We start from the raw sequence: 17,213 nt of genomic DNA on the forward strand, positions 1-17,213 counted from the left end.
GTGGGGTGTAGGTGTTGATGGAGGGGCTGTAATAGTGAGGTGTAGATATTGGTAGAGGGGCTGGAGTAGTGGGGTGTAGGTGTTGATGGAGGGGTTGTAATGGGGTATAAATATTGGTGAAGGGGCTGGAGTAGTGGGGTATAGATATTGGTGCAGGGGGTTGTGGTAGTGGGATATAGATATTGGTAGAGGGGCTGGAGTAGTGGGGTATAGATATTGGTAGAGAGGCTGGAGTAGTGGGGTGTAGATATTGGTGGAGGGGTCTAGGGGTGTAGAGAAGGAGTGGGAGCGCTGTAGGAGGGTGTAATACCAAGTGGAGGGTTGTAGTACTGGGGGTGGAGATACGGCCTGGTAGGGCTGTAGGGAATAGATAGATAACAGGTAGGAGGACTGTAGTAGTCGGGGGTGTGAGTGAAGGAGGTCAGGAGCCACATCCGCAGCAGGGGTGCAGAAGAGCAGCCCTGTTGGCTTGGGTGCCTGAGAGGGCCTCATGGACGTTTCCCAGACTTTCTTAAAGGCAGAAGGCGGCTGCTGCAGGTGGAGGGATAGGGACCACAGGTGTTCGCTGTTCTAAAAAAGGTTGATAATGAAAGAGGAAAGCCAGGTGGGAAGGGTTCCTAGGGTGAGAGGGGCTCGAGCCTGTTTCCGGGCCCCAGGGAAGGAACTGGAAGCTCAAGGTTGATGAGAAGGAAAATGGGGGGCTGTGAGCTGTAGAGACCCTGTGCCCCTTTGTCCTCGGGATGATGGGCCCAGCCAGGAGTCAAGCCTCTGCCCCTGGCTCACTGAGGGAATTGTCAGCGAATTGATAGAAATTCAGCATGTGCTTGTTTGCATTCCCCTTTCTTTGGGAACTTTCAGCTCTTTGGTAATCATTGCTTACAATCTGAAGCCTGGCACCCCACATCAGTGCTCATATACTCCAGGTTCTAGCTTAGAAGGCATGTGGGCAGGGTTTGTACCATTGGTGCCACAGGAGCCCTGGCCGGGCACCCACAGAGCATCACTGGAATCGCTTGGGGCTTCTTAGAATTCCAGCCTCCCCAAGGCCTGCGAAGCCAGAGTCTTAGTGTGTAGGAGCTCCAGGCAATAGCAGGCAGTCAAGCCTGAGCAGCACTGCCCTGGAGCAGAGGTCCTCCAAGTGCGGCCCCTGGGCCAGCTGCACCAGCAGCACCGGAATTGTTAGAAACGCACAGCCCCAACCTCCACACCTCACCTGCAGGGTTGTGGCTCTTCAGCTGGGGTGCATCAGCATCACCTGCATGGCTTGTTAGACCACACCTGTTGGACTCCCCCAAGAGTTTCTGATTCCACAGGCCTGGGGTAGGGCCCAGGGTTTTGCATTTCCTGTTCCTAGTCATGCTGGCCTTGCTGGTCGGGAGCCACACTGAGAACCGCTGCCCCGAGGACAGCCTCGGTCCAGTGCTTCCGACTCTCGCCCTTGGTGAGATGGAGACTTTGCGTGCCCCAGGTCCTGCGGAGGTCAGAGCTACTTCCTAAGCCTGGATTCTTGGAGGTAATGCCTTTGAAAAAGTACTTTCATTTCTGGTTGATGGCTTCAGCAAACGTTTTACCATCATCCGGTTTTAGAAGTAGTTTTGGGTGCCTGAGTCCTGGGTTCTCCAGTGCTGCCCTCCGGCTTCCAGAACCGGCCTTCAGTGGGTGTCCGCGCGGTTGTTGGTGGCCCACTGACGTGTCCAAGCTCTTTGTTTATTCTAGTGGAGAAGGGGGCAGAGGGCCCAGTTTTCTCTCCACTTAGAGCCTGAAAGATCAGAGCTGTTGACTGCCACAGCAGCGGCATTAAGAGCGGAAACCAGGTCAGCAATTTTCTTCCTTGTTCTGGTGTGAAAGTTGCCAATGTGTTTTTGCCAGCTGGTTGGTTTTCATCTTTCAGTTTGTGTTAAACACTTCGGATCAGCATGGGCTCCCCCTGTCCTTTTTAATTAAACAATCAGCGACTCTGCTGCCAGGGGCGGGCTGGGTGCAACTGTTCAGGAGGGCCCTCTGAGAGTGCATAGACGGGAGTGTGTGCATCATGCATGTGTGTATGATAGACTTCAAGGCAATACTGTGGCCCAGGGGATCTGTTCACTTACACCAAAAATGAAAGTGGCCTAGATGATTGTATTGGTCAGTTCCTGCACTGCTGTAAAGAAATGTCTGAGACTGGGTAATTTTTTTTTTTAAATGATTAATAGACGATTTATTTAGGCAGGAATACATATAGTCATCATTGCCAGACTTAACATGAGAGCTGAAATGTTCGATCCAATTTTCCTTTCCGGATAAGTTTTTCTTTCCTATCCCTGTCAGTTTTGATAATACAATACAGGAAGATGAGGGGCCCGATTCCAAACAGAGCTCCCATGAGTGAGTTTTTAGGAGTGGGTCTGAAATTAGGATAGACATTTGTTGTTCTTGCATAGGTCCAACGAAGCAAGGCAGGATTTTCGATGAGCCCTCGGCGGTTGGGATCGTTGTACTGAAGCAGGTACTCTCGTTTCAGCCGGGCTCTTATGGCCAACCGCTCGGCTTGCGCCCGCCGGGTTTCCGGAGATGTGTCATATTCAGCTGGGTCGAGGGTCTCGGGCAGAGCGGCCAGGGGCGACGACTTATAGTTTGAGAATGACATCTTGGCAACCCAGGGCACAACTGCTGAGACTGGGTAACATATATATATAGAGAGAGAGAGAGAGAGAGAGAGAGAGAGGTTTAATTGACTCGTGGTTCCACAAGCTGTAGAGGAAGCATGGCAGCATCTGCTCTGCTTGGCTTCTGGGGAGGCCTCAGGAAGCTTCCAGTCATGGCGAAAGGTGAAGGGGGAGCCAGCACTTCACATGGCCGCGGGCAGGGGCAAGAATGAGGCGGGAGGTGCCACACACTTTTAAACTCACTTGCTACACAGTACCAAGGGGCATGGTGCTAAACCAGTCATGAGAACTTCACCACCGTGACCGAGGCCCCAGCTCCGACACTGGGGATTACAATTCGACATGAGGTTTGAGCGGGGACACAGACCCAAACCACATCAGTGAGTTTCCTCTTTAGAGTTCCCTGGTGTGTACCTGATGGGCTGCTCTGTGTCAAAGGGAATAGGAGGGCTTTTTGATGGAGACAGCACCTAGGATGGCAGCAGGTGCCCAGCCCCAGCTTAGCTTAGCCTGGCCTGGCAAGTGTAAACCATCTTGCCCTGTGACAGCAGGAGTTTAAGTCCAGCTGTCTTTAATAGTGAGCTGATAGGAAGAGCTCTGGCTTCACAGTTCTAGCCAACTCTGCTGCTAATAGTTGCGTGATTTGGAGGCAACGTGGAGCACTCAAGCCTCTGTTGCCATACCTGCAAAATGGGGGTCACGACACTTATTTCTCAGAGTAATTGTATGGGTTAAATGGGATGAAATGGCCCTGTGTCGTTTGATGGTTTATTCAGGCTGTTTTACTCAATACCTTGTGCTTCTCAAAAATACTTTCTGCCTGGATACCCGTTCTTTCATATAAGCAGCCTTTAGAAAGAACAGAACCTGCCAGGCATACTCCTGCCCCAGGACCTTTGTGTTAGAGTCCCCTTGGCCCAGAGGGCACTTCCCCCAGGTCCTCACGTAGCTCTCTGCCCACCTCCTTTGCAGTCTGCTCCAAGGCCACCTTATAACGAGGCCTGTTTGACAGTGTTTGAAAGAGTCCCCATCCCACAAACGATCATGGCGTCTTTATTTGTGATACCCGTAGTATCCCCCAAACTGGAAACGACATCCTTATTTGTGATACCCGTGGTATCCCCCAAACTGGAAACGACATCCTTATTTGTGATACCCGTAGTATCCCCCAAACTGGAAACGACATCTTTATTTGTGATACCCGTAGTATCCCCCATACTGGAAACGACATCTTTATTTGTGATACCCATAGTATCCCCCAAACTGGAAACAACATCTTTATTTGTGATACCCATAGTATCCCCCAAACTGGAAATGACTCAAACGTCCATCAACAGGTGTCTGGCTAGATAGCAGTGGAGCCATATGATGGAACAGTGCTGGCCAAGAAAAAGAAGTGAACTACTGGTATATGCAACTACGTGAATGAATTGCAAAGTCATTATGCTCAGTCCCAAAATCATTATGCAGGAAGCCAGATGAAAAAGCATACACGCTGGATGATTCCAGATACCGTATCTAAAATTCCAGAAAATGCAGTGTTCTGTGGCAAAGAAGCAGATCGGGGTTGCCAGAGACTTGGGAGTAAGGAGCTGGAGTTGCAAAAGGAGCACAAGGAAACATCCTCTCGGGGTGAGAGGATACTTTGGCAGTCTGGATTTTGGTGATAGCTTCATAGGAGTATCCGTGTATCATGGCATATCAAGTCGTACTTTAAATGCATGTGGTTTACTGTCTATCCATGACACTTCACTAAAGCTGCTTAAAACTTTTCAAAAGCCATTTGTTCAAAGTGTTGGTGCCCAGTAGAACTGTTTGCATTGATGGGAATGCTGTATATCTGCCTTACTAACAAGTCTCTAGCCACATGTGACTGTTGCATTTGATATGTGGCTAGTGCAACTGAGGAACTCCATTTTTAACTTCCTTTAAGTTTAATCAATTTAAATGTGAAGAGGGGCATGTAGCTAGTGTCTATCCTGTGGGACATCACAGGTCTAAAGCCCACTTTCCCCTCTTTAACGCCTGCCTCACACACATGTCCTAGGCCGTGCACTCTTGTTCCTGGAAGTGGCTGGAAGCTTCCAGCACTGGAAGGCTGGTTCACACTTGCATATCCTTGTTAATGCTGCAGTCACTGCTAAGAATGCCCTTAACTGATACAGTGAGGTGTGAGGCCTTTCTGCAGCTGCCCACCCTTAGACAAGGTGTTGCCTGGCCTGTGCAGGTGAATAGGTGGTTTGCTTTCTTTGAGGCCGTGCTTTTTACTGTTTAACTCTATGACTGAGCAGCATTTGCTCGAGTTAAAAACTCCCCACATCTCAAAGCGTCTTTTCTACCTCTCGGGTTTCTCATAAACCGGGCATATTCAGATAAGTGACATGACGCAGGCAAGCCTCAGGTAAGATCCTTTGGCCATGTTTTATATTACATGGTGATAGAATGGCCTTTTAAAGGAAAAGCTGATTGTCCTCGAAAAGAGTCGGACTCTGTTAAGGGTTTTGGAGGTGAGCCCTGGGAAGACCTGTTATTTTTTAGACCCATGAGGCTAGAACTGGAAAGATTCTGCCCAGTGACCTTTGGCTGCTCCTTAAAAATAGCTATAAGGTAAGAATCCTGTCTAGCTTCAGGCTTCTAGATGGATCCTTTTGGGCAAGATCATTTGGCAAAGCAGAATGACTCACTGCCTAAGTCAAAGAGAAGGCAGCACTGCAGCTCCCTGGGGTGGGGCTGCACCTCCACACTTCGGCTGGATCAGCGCCTGTTGGTCAGCGGCCAGAGAACAGAGAGGGTGGCCTGTGAACTGGGAGATGGGGGAAAGTGGGAAGTGACAGAGCTAGAGGCAATGAGTTTTAAGATCCCCACCACCACCATCCCCCACCCCACCAAAAAAAAAAATATATTAGGAAGGACATTGTGAAGAGATGACTGTTTGACTGGCTCTGTTCCCCTCTCTGTGCCTTCTGGCCTATCTTTGTTTGCTCATCAGCTGTGACATTAGCATAATGATTTTGTTCTTTATGTCTTATAGCCTTGTTTACTGCCTGTCCCACTGACTAAATCATTTTATTTCTACTTGTGAGATCACAGACCTTTGACTACTTACTCACCTTGTCAGACGTATCCAAGTGAACTCCAGGGAAAAACTAAGACAGGAATGGGGCTGCGGGGGGATGGGGAAAGGGAGGATTGTTATTTGAAAGATTGCCTGGGCTGGGTGTGGTGGTTCATGCCTATAATCTCAGCACTTTAGGGGGCTGAGGTGAATAGATTGCTTGAGCCCAGAAGTTTGAGACCAGCTTTGGCAACATGGCGAGACCCCGTCTCTACAAACAAATAAAAATAAAAAAATTAGCCAGGCATGGTGTCTCATGCCTGTGGTCCCAGCTACTCGGGAGGCAGAGGTGGGAGGATCACTGGAGCCTCACTGCGTTCCATCCTGGGCGAGAGAGACCCCATCTCCAAAAAAAAAAAAAAAATTGCCTGCTTGTTGGTCCAAAGTTAATAGCAGTGATTAAGATTAACAATTTGTATTCAGGTTGCACTCGATGTTTTAAAAAGCCATTTTACATAGTATATTTGTTAAAAGTGAGTCAAAACATGAGAAAGCCCCATGCTTTCTCGGTGCTAAGGAAAATATTCTGGTTGGGTTACCCAGGGATAATGTAATTCTTCCCATAGAGCATGAAAATGTCATTACTCATAAATTGAGACTGGAGCTGCCTGAGCACAAGGGATGTGTAATCATCTTCTGGCTGTGGTTTTCATCTCTCCTGGCCAGAACTCGAGGATGGCTCATTCGGCTGTGGACCTGAGGCTGCCAGACACATGGAGGAAGCCCAGAGCCTGCCCGACACTCAGGCTGCAGGGCACATCTGCCGAGAAGGGCGTCCGGCTCCCATGCACTTGTTCTCTGGCCCAGACAGAGACCAGAGTGGTGGCCGTGTCCTGGGAAATTCTCCCTGAGCCACGAGGCGTGTGTGCTGTGTGGGTTGCATACACCGAGCGTGGAAAGGCAGAGGCAAACAGGCTGATGTCCAGGAGTCTGGAAGCTTTATTAGTGAAGCCATTGATGGGGATTCTATTGATATTTGTGAGATTTTCTTTAAAAAGTAAACACCTTTGGTGAGGCATATTTTACATGTTATAAAAATTGCCCATTTCAAGTGTACACATCAGTGATTTCCAGTAACTTTACCAAGTGGTGCAACCGTCACCTTAAATCTGTTTTAGGACATTTTCTTCTCCCCTTAAGGGCCCTCATGTTCTTGTACAGTTAATCCCATCTTCCCCTCCACTCCAGGCAACCATTGATCTACTTTTCTGTCTCTATTATAATAATTTATTTTCTGATTAGAAAAGTAATAGTTTCCTAATTTTGATAATTTAAATAATTCCAAAGAGAAAAACTGTGAATGAAGCCAGAATCCCCCTCATTGACCTGGCACCAGGCTTCTTTCTCTCCAGCTGCTGCTTTCTGCTGACTCCTTGACTGCCGCGGCTGGCAGGGTCCACAGCAGCACTGTGACCACCCTCCACGCCGTTCCTTTTGCCCAACCTACCCCTGCCCCCACCTCACAATGCCCCATCTTTTGAAGGTCTGTCTCACATCCGCTGCTAAACAGAGATTTCCCTGGTATCCAGGCTAGAAATAATGTTCTCTTCATGGAAGTTGCATGGCATCTCATTCCTGGCTCTCAGAGTTTTCACTTGGTAGTTTACTTACCCAAACATGTGGCGTGTCTCCCCTGTTCACCCACGGGGAGAGGCTCTATGAGGACTGAGGTCCTCGCTTGCTTGTTTTTGCTTCGTAACTCATCCGTACACCCCCCCTCTCCTGCCACTACTCCGGCCACATGTGGCTCCCTTATAGTGGTCATCAGAGCTGTCCTTGGAGCCTGGCCAACATGGTGAAACTCCGTCTCTACTAATAATACAAAAATTAGCTGGGCAGGGTGGCATGTGCCTGTAATCCCAGCTACTCGGGAGGCTGAGGCAAGGAATCACTTGAACCCGGGAGGCGGAGGTTGCAGTGAGCCAAGATCGTGCTACTGCACTCCCGCCTGGGCAACAGAGTGAAACTGTGTCTTTAAAAAAAAAAAAAAAAAAAAAAAAAAGCTGTAGTTAGTTGTTGAGTGTCTCATTGCCCCCCAGGCTGTGGGCCTCGTGCCCAGCATCCAGAGGTCACTGCTGAAATGAACGAAGACCAAAAGCAAGCTGGCCAAGTGGGTCTGCATGTCCTTGCAGTGTTCACTCTTCTCCACTTGAATGTTTTGCTGTAGGTCCCAAGGCATAGTTGACCTCTTTTCACCCTAATCTATTATCAGCACCTAAGTTCTTACTGGAATTAAATAATGAATAATCTCAAAATAGATGGATAAACCACATTATGATGAATTTCTTTTTCTCTGCTGCAGAGAAGCTTGTTTTTCCCACTCACTCATATGTACACTCTCCCTTCATGAAAAACCTAAGATTCTCTTTAGAAATACGAATTTTAACTTGTAGGCACTTTAACTTTCTTCCCCCCAACCACCTTATCCCTGGATGGTTCTGGTGCCGTTGACTCAGGCTCCCCCCGCCTGCCTGCCTGCCAGCAACTCTAATCCTCCCCTATAGGCTGCCACCTTTTTTGCACGTGCCTTGTTCTAGATGGCACGGGTTGGCTCCCAGCCAGGCGGGGTTCAGGACCAAACTGACCTGTGCCGGTGACTCTTGATTGTGGTTTTGTGTGATCGTGTAGCTGAGTGGGCAGTGAGCACTGGGACAGTTACCCTTCCTTCTTCCCAAGACCAGGCCAGCTGGCCTGACCACCTAAAACCTAAGTCACTGTTTTCTCACCTTTCGTTCATCAATGAGGAGCCATTGGTATCTGTACAGTGTAAAATATGCTACTATGTGGTATTCTTAGAATTTTACATTCGTGGTGTGTATGTATATAATTCTTCCTCTGAAAGGGCAGGTATCGTGTTTCATTTACCTTTGTAAAAAATTTTTTTTTTTTTCTGAGACAGTCTCACTCTGTCACCTAGGCTGGAGTGCAGTGGTGCCCTCTCGGCTCACTGCAACCTCTGCCTCCTGGGTTCAAGCGATTCTCCTGCCTCAGCCTCCCAAGTAGCTAGGATTACAGGCACGTGCCACCTCGCCTGGCTCATTTTTGTATTTTTAGTAGAGATGGGGTTTTGCCATATTGGTCAGGCTGGTCTCAAACTCCTGACCTCAGGTGATCTGCCTGCCTCGGCCTCCCAAAGTGCTGGAATTACCAATATGAGCCACCACACCCAGCCTCCTTTGTAAATTTACCTACTGTTGCTGTCTGCAAAATAGGTGCTCAATAAACACACTTGAGTGAATGAATTCACACATGCATTTGCTGTATTATGTTTGGTTTAAAGGTGTTAATAGAACTAACATTTTATCTGAAGCCCCTGTAGATTCTGTCTTTTATGTGTTCGATGCTCAGGAAAATATTTCAGTATACTGATTTCTTCCATCAATATTTTTCAAGCCTCTGTTCTATGCCAAGCCCCGTGCTGAGAGCTCTGGGAAACATAAAATATAATAAAGGTGGATACCACCCTTTAGAACTTAGGGTGTGAGATCACTAAGATGAATGCAGGGAAGAGCCTGCCAAGTGCCTTAAAACATTTAGAAAAGGGGCTGGGCGCAGTGGCTCATACCTGTAATCACAGCTCTTTGGGAGGCCGAGGCAGGTGGATCACCTGAGGTCAGGAGTTTGAGACCAGCCTGATCAACATGATGAAACCCCGTCTCTACTAAAAATACAAAAAGTTGCCAGGCATAGTGGTGGGTGCTTGTAATCCCAGCAACTCAGGAGTCTGAGGCGGGAGGATCACTTGAACCTGGGAAGTGGAGGTTGCAGTGAGCCGAGATCTCACCACGGCACTCCAGACTGGGTGAGACTCCATCTCAAAAAAAAAAAAAAAAAAAAAAAAGAAAATATTGGAGGATTTGGGGGAGGGGGAGGGATCACATTCTGCTGGGGTTGCTTAGTAGAGAAGGTGACATTTGAGTAACTTCTGATGGATGAGAAGGCTTTGAACACAGCAGGGATAGGGAAGACGTTTCCGTCGAATAGAACAAATTGAGCACATGCATAGAATCAGGGAAGGAGAGAGTTCAGTTTGGAGAAAGATGAAGATGAAACGTGGCAAATAAGGATGGATTATGGAGAGTGTGAAAGGCAGGAATAAGTAGTTTAGTCTTTATTAGGGGCACAACCCCAGAGAAGCTTGCCAGAGCTCTGAAGGAGGGATTGGGGCAGGCAGAGGCTAGGAGGCGGTGGCAGGGAGCAGGGGATGCCATAGCCTTATTTCCGAGAAGGAGCAGTGAGGCCCAGCTGAGGCAGTGGATGTGAGAATGGCATGGAGGGGATGTTGGAAGACGGGTCTGCGTATGTAGGGTTAAGACCTGGAATTTGTTGAGAAGCGTGCCGCACGGCTGGGTGGCAGCAGCGGGGTCAGAGATGACTCTTGGGTATCGAGCAAGTGAGGAGGGTGGGAGGGAGGACTTTGTAGGAAGGAAGAGCGTTGGAGGAAACAGAGCTGGCTCCATTCTTGGGTACTTGGGACTGTCTGCAAGTGTCCTTGCAAGTAGAGGGAAATGTGGCCCCTGGAGGCAGGGACTGTGACGGAGTTGCATTCCTCACTCACCTGTCTGGCTGCCAAGGCTGACAATGACAGTGGAAATCTAGGTGTGCTTGCTGTTGTAGGTTACTCATCAGCATGGCCTTCTGTTTGTCCTTGTTCCATCCGGTCGTCCCGGAAGGAACGTCTTCTTAAACTGTGCTTTTCAGGATTTAAAAATTTAATGCTTGAGGCTGATCTTAGCAAGTCATAGCTGATGACATTGTACCTTGGAGGAAGGCCAGGTACATGACAAATGTTGAGTTGTTTAATCCTAAGGCAGAAGTTCCCCAAAAAGGTTATTTCTGAAATGACAGTCATTAATTGATCATTTATTTGGCAGAATTGGCTGTGGATGCAGATGTTATTACACACCTTACCAGTGTTTTCCAAGTACATTTCTATTTCTAATGGAAAATTTAGGCCAGGCACGGTAGCTTGTGCCTGTAATCTCAGCACTTTGGGAGGCCGAGGAGGGCGAATCTCATAAGTCCAGGAGTTCAAGACTAGCCTGAGCAACACAGTGAAACCCTGTCTACAAAAAATACACACAAAAAATTAGCCAAGCCTGGTGGCCCGTGCCTATAGGCCCAGCTACTCAGGAGGCTAACATGGGAGGATCCCCTGAGCTCAGGAAGTTGAGGCTGAAGTGCCCTCCAACCTGGGTGCCACAGTGAGACCATGTTTCAAAAAAAGAAAAAAAAGTGTAGTACACTGAATAGTGTATAAAAATCGGATCCCATATTGCCTTATAAGTGGTGCCATTTTATCTTCCTATTTAAGGTAATTATACTAGAAATAAAGCTTTCCTTTGCTCAATGGTATGAATGAATACACAAGGCCCCAAGTCCCTCCTCTTGGCCTTCTCCTTCTCTGGGCCTGTAATCTAGGAGCCCAGAGTGTCACAGAAGCCACAGGGGCCCAGCAGTGGGAACTGGCCATTGGATTGATTCAGGGGAGTGCTCCAAGCCTGGGAAGTGTGAAAGTGGGTTTCGAGCTCATTTTCCACTTGAGGGAGGGAATCTTTTCAGGCTCAGGGCTCTGGGTCTGTACCTGAAGGCTCTTCCTTACTGAAGCTTTGCATCTCAAGTTGAGTCGCATTTGAACTGCCGTCATGGAGACTTGCTTGCTACTCATGTGCCTGTTGGTTAGGAGGCTTCCCTTCCACCCAGTTTAATCCATGCCGACAGTGTGTGTCCCCACTCTCCTGCCTTCTTGCTTCAGGGAGAAGAATGGGGGTACCAAGGCTCTTGGCCTTCCTGTTCCCATTTATCTTCTTTCCCTAGCAACATGCCGCAACACACACCCTCACTCACACACCCACCCACACCCCCCCCACAATCACACACCTCCTCACAATCACACCCTTACTCTCACAGTCACACCCTCACACTCACATGCCCCCCACACAATCACACCCACTCATATCCACACTCATACAACCACTCTGAACACACAACACATGCAATCACTCCCAATCACATCCACACTCAATACACACACTCTCACAACCACACTCACACCCCATGCATTCACCCACTCACATCCACACACTCTCAACCACACTCAACACACACCCCATGCATTCACACCCGTATCCATGCTCACCCTTACACCCTCACAATCACACCCCCCCCACACATCCACACTCACATAGTCACTCACATCTTCACTCAGTCACACCCTCACACACACCCTCACAGTCACATTCACAGTCACCAACTCACATCCACACACCCTCATACAGTGCAGTCACTCCCAACTCACATCCACACACACACCCTCAAACACATGCTCCCTTACACACGCATTCATTCACTCACACACCCTCGTGCATTCACTCATGCTCAAGACACAGTCACACACTTACACATCCACTCACGTGCCCACAATCACACACCCCCACACTCACATCCACACAATCACATCCACGCACAATCACACCCACCCACATCCATACACAATCACATTCACACACATCCTCACATCCTCCCACAATCACACCCTCATAAACCCACACACACTCATACACAATCACATTCACACACATCCACACTCAATCACTCACATCCACACACAGTCACATCCTCACCCACACACACCCATACACAATCATTCACACGCTCACATCTGCACTCACACACTCACATCCTCACACAATCATACCCTCAAACAGTCACTTAACATGCTCCCTCACATACCTACACGATCACTCATACCCACATTCACTCACACAGACCCTCATGTGCATTCACTCTTGTACTCAAGACACAGACACTTACACCCTACACACCCACACACACTCTCAGTCGTACACACTCATTGACACACACTCTCCCTCCCCAGCACACACACATTTCTTTTATCATTCGCACCCAGCATTCGCTCGTGTGCCTTTGCAATAGACAGAAGACTTTGCCTTTTTTCCCCGTTTGGAGCTTGCTGTGGAGACTGGGGCCTGGGGCCCAGAGTGCCAACCCCAGTACAGCCCAACTTATGGGTGGAGCCGTGATTGAGAGTCAGAAGTGGGGGTTTCCTTTTATCCCAGGCTTTTGACGTAATTCTCTCTTGACTGTTTTGAAATATTTTTTCTTCACTACAATGATTGTTTCTTTACAAACTTTATAGCATAAGAATATAAGATGGTTACTGTGAAAAATATACAGACCTAGACTTTTCATTCGTCCTCTATTCGTTTGTAAGATGAAATTGTTCCAAAGAATGTGTGACTGAATAAGGCACAGTACCTGCACCAGCCGGGTTTTAGGTGGAGGCGAATCGTTATCGAATGTTCTCTCTAATGTCCTTGCTGTCCTTACTTTAGATTCACAAGGAAGCTGAATAAGAATCTCCTTTTTGTTTTTGTTTTTTAGATTCAGAATATGAACAACATAATCTCCTTCCCTTTGGACAGTTTGCTGAAGGGGGACCTGAAAGGAGTGAAAGGGGTATGACATTGACACTGTGACACCGGGGGCAGCTTTTAGACATACAGAGTCACGGTAACTTGGCCTGCCGGGCAGCAGCCACGCCAGTACATTCTCATGGGGACGACAGGATGGCTCTTTTGTCTCCGCTTCCTCTGATTTGCCATCTTGGGACCACCTTTCAGCCAGAACGGTGGTGACTTTTAGCCTTTCTGGCTATCCTGTTGGTGCAACAGACTTGATGAGGGGAGGTGACTGGGAAGGGAAAGAAAACTGCTATTTTGGAAACAGTGAAGAGTTTTGGTCCTTCCAGGGAGGAGGGAAACCTGTGGGAGAAGTTGGGCTTTCTAACTGGCACGTTGCCCATTTACCACTGGGAAAGGATCCTAGCAAGTGTGTATTTTCCTGCTGGGAAGGTCGCAGTCTTCAGGCATGAGCTGACTTCGTCTCTCTGTCCTTCAGAGGATGTTGGCTGTTTAGGACATGCCTAGCCGCCATAAGCACACAGGCCGGGAGCTGTTTAAGGGGGCAGCAGACAGGGCTGGAGTGGCGTTTGCTCATGAGCACGCAGGTCAGGAGCTGTTTCGGGGGCAGGGCAGTGGGCAGGGCTAGAGGAGTGTTTGCTGGGCAGCCTGCTGCTCCTGCCCACCGCCAGCCCTGACAGACATGCATCATGAAAGGGACATGATTGTGGCTGCCTTCTCAGGAGACTCAAATTCTGTGGATCTGCACACGATTCCTGGGTCCCATCTCCAGGACCTCTGCAGAGCCCTCTCGGGGTCTCCTTCACAGAGTGTGCCCGGAGAGAGCTGTTGAGACACATTCTCTATCGAGCCTTCAGGGGCTCGGAGAACAGGTCAGCGGAGTTAGCCCAACTCACGGGCGGTGAGGGCATCCCAGGCAGAGGAAAGGCGCAGGTGCACACAGGGGGCAGGACTCAGTGCTGCATGTCAGGCTGCCAGGGTGCAGGAGGAGCCAGTTTGTGCAGGGACTTATATGCCAGGCTGTGGCACTTGGGCCTTACCTGAGGCCGTTGAAAAGCCAAAAAGTAGTCAACAACAACAAAACAACAAAAAGATTTCTGACTCCCTGAAGAACCCCTTTGAAAGGAGCATAAATAGGTGGGGACCATTTGATAGAATTTCCAGTGGCTCAGTAGTTTTTGAGGCAGGCTTTAGCAGAGCTTATGAAGTCCTGAATTGCAGACGAAAGTGCAGTAGGAGACCCCAGGAGGATGTGGTGGCCTTTCTGTTCCTGTCATTGGGCTTAAAGCAGGGTTAGATGTGTCGAGATTCATCTATCAATTAGAGTTCTTTTCTTTTAGAAAGACATCCTGAAATATTTGCAGATTAAAGGTTGTCTTTCAGGGTTTACTTTCAGATTAGGCCCAGGGCAGGGAGTAGGACACAGGTGACACAAGGTGGCCCATGAGTGTCATAACTGGGTGGCAGCACCTTGCTTTTGTGTGCATTTAGCATATTCTATATTATTTTAAGAGAAAGAAAGGAAATGCCACCACTAGTCTGCTTAAAAGCATTCTTTATTTTTCACGGGATTACATATGTCATTTATTGCAGACATTAATGCTTCTTTCAGGGCTAGTACAGGGATAAGTAAGTTTATCTTGCACGGAAGTGAATGATTAGCCTCGCCTAATTTATTACTCTTTGTTTACAGGATCTGAAAAAGCCTTTTGATAAAGCTTGGAAGGACTATGAAACAAAAATGTGAGTGTTCTCGTTTTTAAAATTACGTACAGGTAATTTGAGATTCCAAATTTAAACCAAGCTCTTACTGCTTAAAGGGATTGTCTAAATAAACGTTAATCCAGCAAAGAATTTTTATCAACCATGTTGTTATGGTTCGTTTTGATGACAGATGTGTTTGGTGATGCTATCTTCTTCTTTTAATCTGTTTTCCTCCATTCCTTTGTCTATGATGTCATAGTGGTTATAGGATGTTATTTTCAGGAAAGTTCATTGAGGGAAGTTAAGACCAGTTTCTCTCAGGAGGTATTTCTTTCTGTTTTTGTTTTTAAACACTTTGTTCATTCTGTTACCATTTTTGATAACAGGGCAGTTTTCAGACTTCATCTTCCTGGTGATTGGTGAAAACTACTTAGCTTTGTATCTGTGTTTCTCTGAAATACCAGTTCCCTTGGTTTTTAAAAAGAGGGTTCAATACCTGTCTCCTTCGGATGCATCTGCCAAAAAAAAAAAAAACCTGAAGAATGGAGAATTGATTCTTGGATGTGAACTATGGTTTCTATAAGAAATAGAATTGGTTTCCTGACTTGAAGTCAGCCAATAGACAAGACTCTGTTGGTTGACTTCAGGCAGTTGTAACTTCCCCAATCACAGTTTCCCATCCCTATTGTAGAGAGAGTCAAGCTACAGGGAATTGATCAGGCAGGTAATTGTGGGGGGAATAACGGCTTCAATTATTTTAAATACTGGAAAGATATGAAATATGGTGGTGTTTACTTTGTAATCTCTGTGCCTTGGGTAATGTTGAGTGTTCTGATTGGAAGTAGAAACTTTCACATGAAGCTTTCATATGAAGCTGTCTGGTAAAGTAAAAGGTATTATGAGGAAGTCATTTCAAATGTAAGTACAAGTATTTCATTAGGTTGTTTGGTTAAAAACAAAAAACAAAACAAACAAAAAAAACTAGCCCTGGATATCTTTTCAGTGGGGAAGGATCACAAAGCTCAACTCAGTGAGCCCTTCACCTTTGATACTCCTTCTATCCGTGGGAATCTTACATTTCCATACCCGAGGTTGCTTGGCCCTGAGTTCTGGAGTTTCATTGATGGTGTGCATTCATTCAGAAGCACAGGCAGAGTGTTGACTAGAGAACCCTGCAGGTCCGTTCAGCCCAGGGAGGCCCCCACTTGGGATCCCTGGTCTGTCAGCATCCTTGATCTGTGTGCCAGTTGGGTGAAATAAATGGGAAGGGATCAGTGGATTCCTGCTTTGCAGAGGGAAAACCTAGAGTCAGTGGTTTCTGCTGGTCAGCCAGTAAGAGTAGTTGAGACAGGCCAGGAAGCAGCTTTCCTACTTCACTCAGCCACACTTGCTGCCCTCTCTGTGACTGATGGGAAGTGGTACTGTGTGTGACTAGACCAAGGGCAGAAAGGGCTTTCTGAAGAAGAGTGCCTGAGAGAGTCGTCTGGTTCTGAAAATAAAAGGTTTGGAAGGAGGATAACATCAAATTCTGTAAAAATGAGACACACATGGGTAGAAAGGGGACAGAATTCCTCATAAAACCCTAGAATTTAGGAAGAAGGAGCAGTACCCTTTAAACTTGAAGTCATTGTAGGATAAATAAAGGAAGTAATTTTTTATTAATGTGGGAGATTCATTTATCCCAAGAGGTTTAGTGATATGTAACAACCATAATAGGTTTTAGATGTCTTTTAAATTCCTGGGCAAATAATCCCATACCTGATTATTAAGAGAAATGACCAGTGTCTGGACGGTCTCTTGCCTGTGAAGGAGTGTCAGGGACACCTTGGAATTGTCTAATTCTAGTCCCAGGGACCCTCCAGTCACACTCCCTCCCGGATGCATAAACTCGTTAAACATCCCTCCCCAAGGGTCTCCTGTGTGTTTATTTTTCACTCATTCGCTCCTTCACGCCTTCAAATTGTTGAGAACCTACACAGTGCAGGACACACAGAGAAATGACATTTCTTGCCTCTTCCTAAACACTCTAGTCCTCCTCACCCTAATGACAGGGAGCCCTCTGGAACCCCGCGTAGCCCATTTCATCATTGGATGCCTTTGAAAGAACATGCTATTTGGGTCTTGTGGTGTCTACTTGAGGCTCTACAGGGAGAGCTGCTTCCCTTGTCTTCATGGCAGCCCTTTCTGTTTTTTGAGTGCTTTCTGTTGGTTTTGTTTAGTCTCCTTTTCTCCAGAATAAAAACTCATGGCTATTTCAAGCCCACCTTAGCAAACATGATTTTGTGGCTCCTTTTTACCATGGTG

General features: G+C 47.5%; 2 protein-coding genes across 3 annotated transcripts in view; one reads left to right on the forward strand and one right to left on the reverse strand.

The window, feature by feature from the left end:
* The window catches only part of ASAP2 (ArfGAP with SH3 domain, ankyrin repeat and PH domain 2), a 203,414-nt gene that overhangs the window by 99,412 nt on the left and 86,789 nt on the right, over nucleotides 1-17,213 (forward strand). For both annotated transcript variants that reach the window (XM_030920466.1, XM_030920467.1), the window contains exons 4-5: nucleotides 13,168-13,242; nucleotides 14,899-14,948. In XM_030920466.1, coding sequence (XP_030776326.1) covers nucleotides 13,168-13,242; nucleotides 14,899-14,948 — 125 coding nt within the window. The remainder of the gene's footprint in view (nucleotides 1-13,167; nucleotides 13,243-14,898; nucleotides 14,949-17,213) is intronic.
* On the reverse strand, nucleotides 2,184-2,629 carry LOC115894162 (NADH dehydrogenase [ubiquinone] 1 beta subcomplex subunit 4-like). The gene has a single exon (XM_030920481.1). It carries the CDS (start codon nucleotides 2,627-2,629, stop codon nucleotides 2,240-2,242), a length of 390 nt encoding a protein of 129 aa, XP_030776341.1. The 3' UTR covers nucleotides 2,184-2,239.

This window comes from Rhinopithecus roxellana, chromosome 17 (genome assembly GCF_007565055.1).
Source record: "Rhinopithecus roxellana isolate Shanxi Qingling chromosome 17, ASM756505v1, whole genome shotgun sequence".
Lineage (NCBI taxonomy): Eukaryota > Metazoa > Chordata > Mammalia > Primates > Cercopithecidae > Rhinopithecus > Rhinopithecus roxellana.

Coding starts and splice junctions, on each gene's coding strand:
- LOC115894162 (XM_030920481.1), bottom strand. CDS start 2,629: ATGTCATTCTCAAACTATAAGTCGTCGCCCCTGGCCGCTCTGCCCGAG.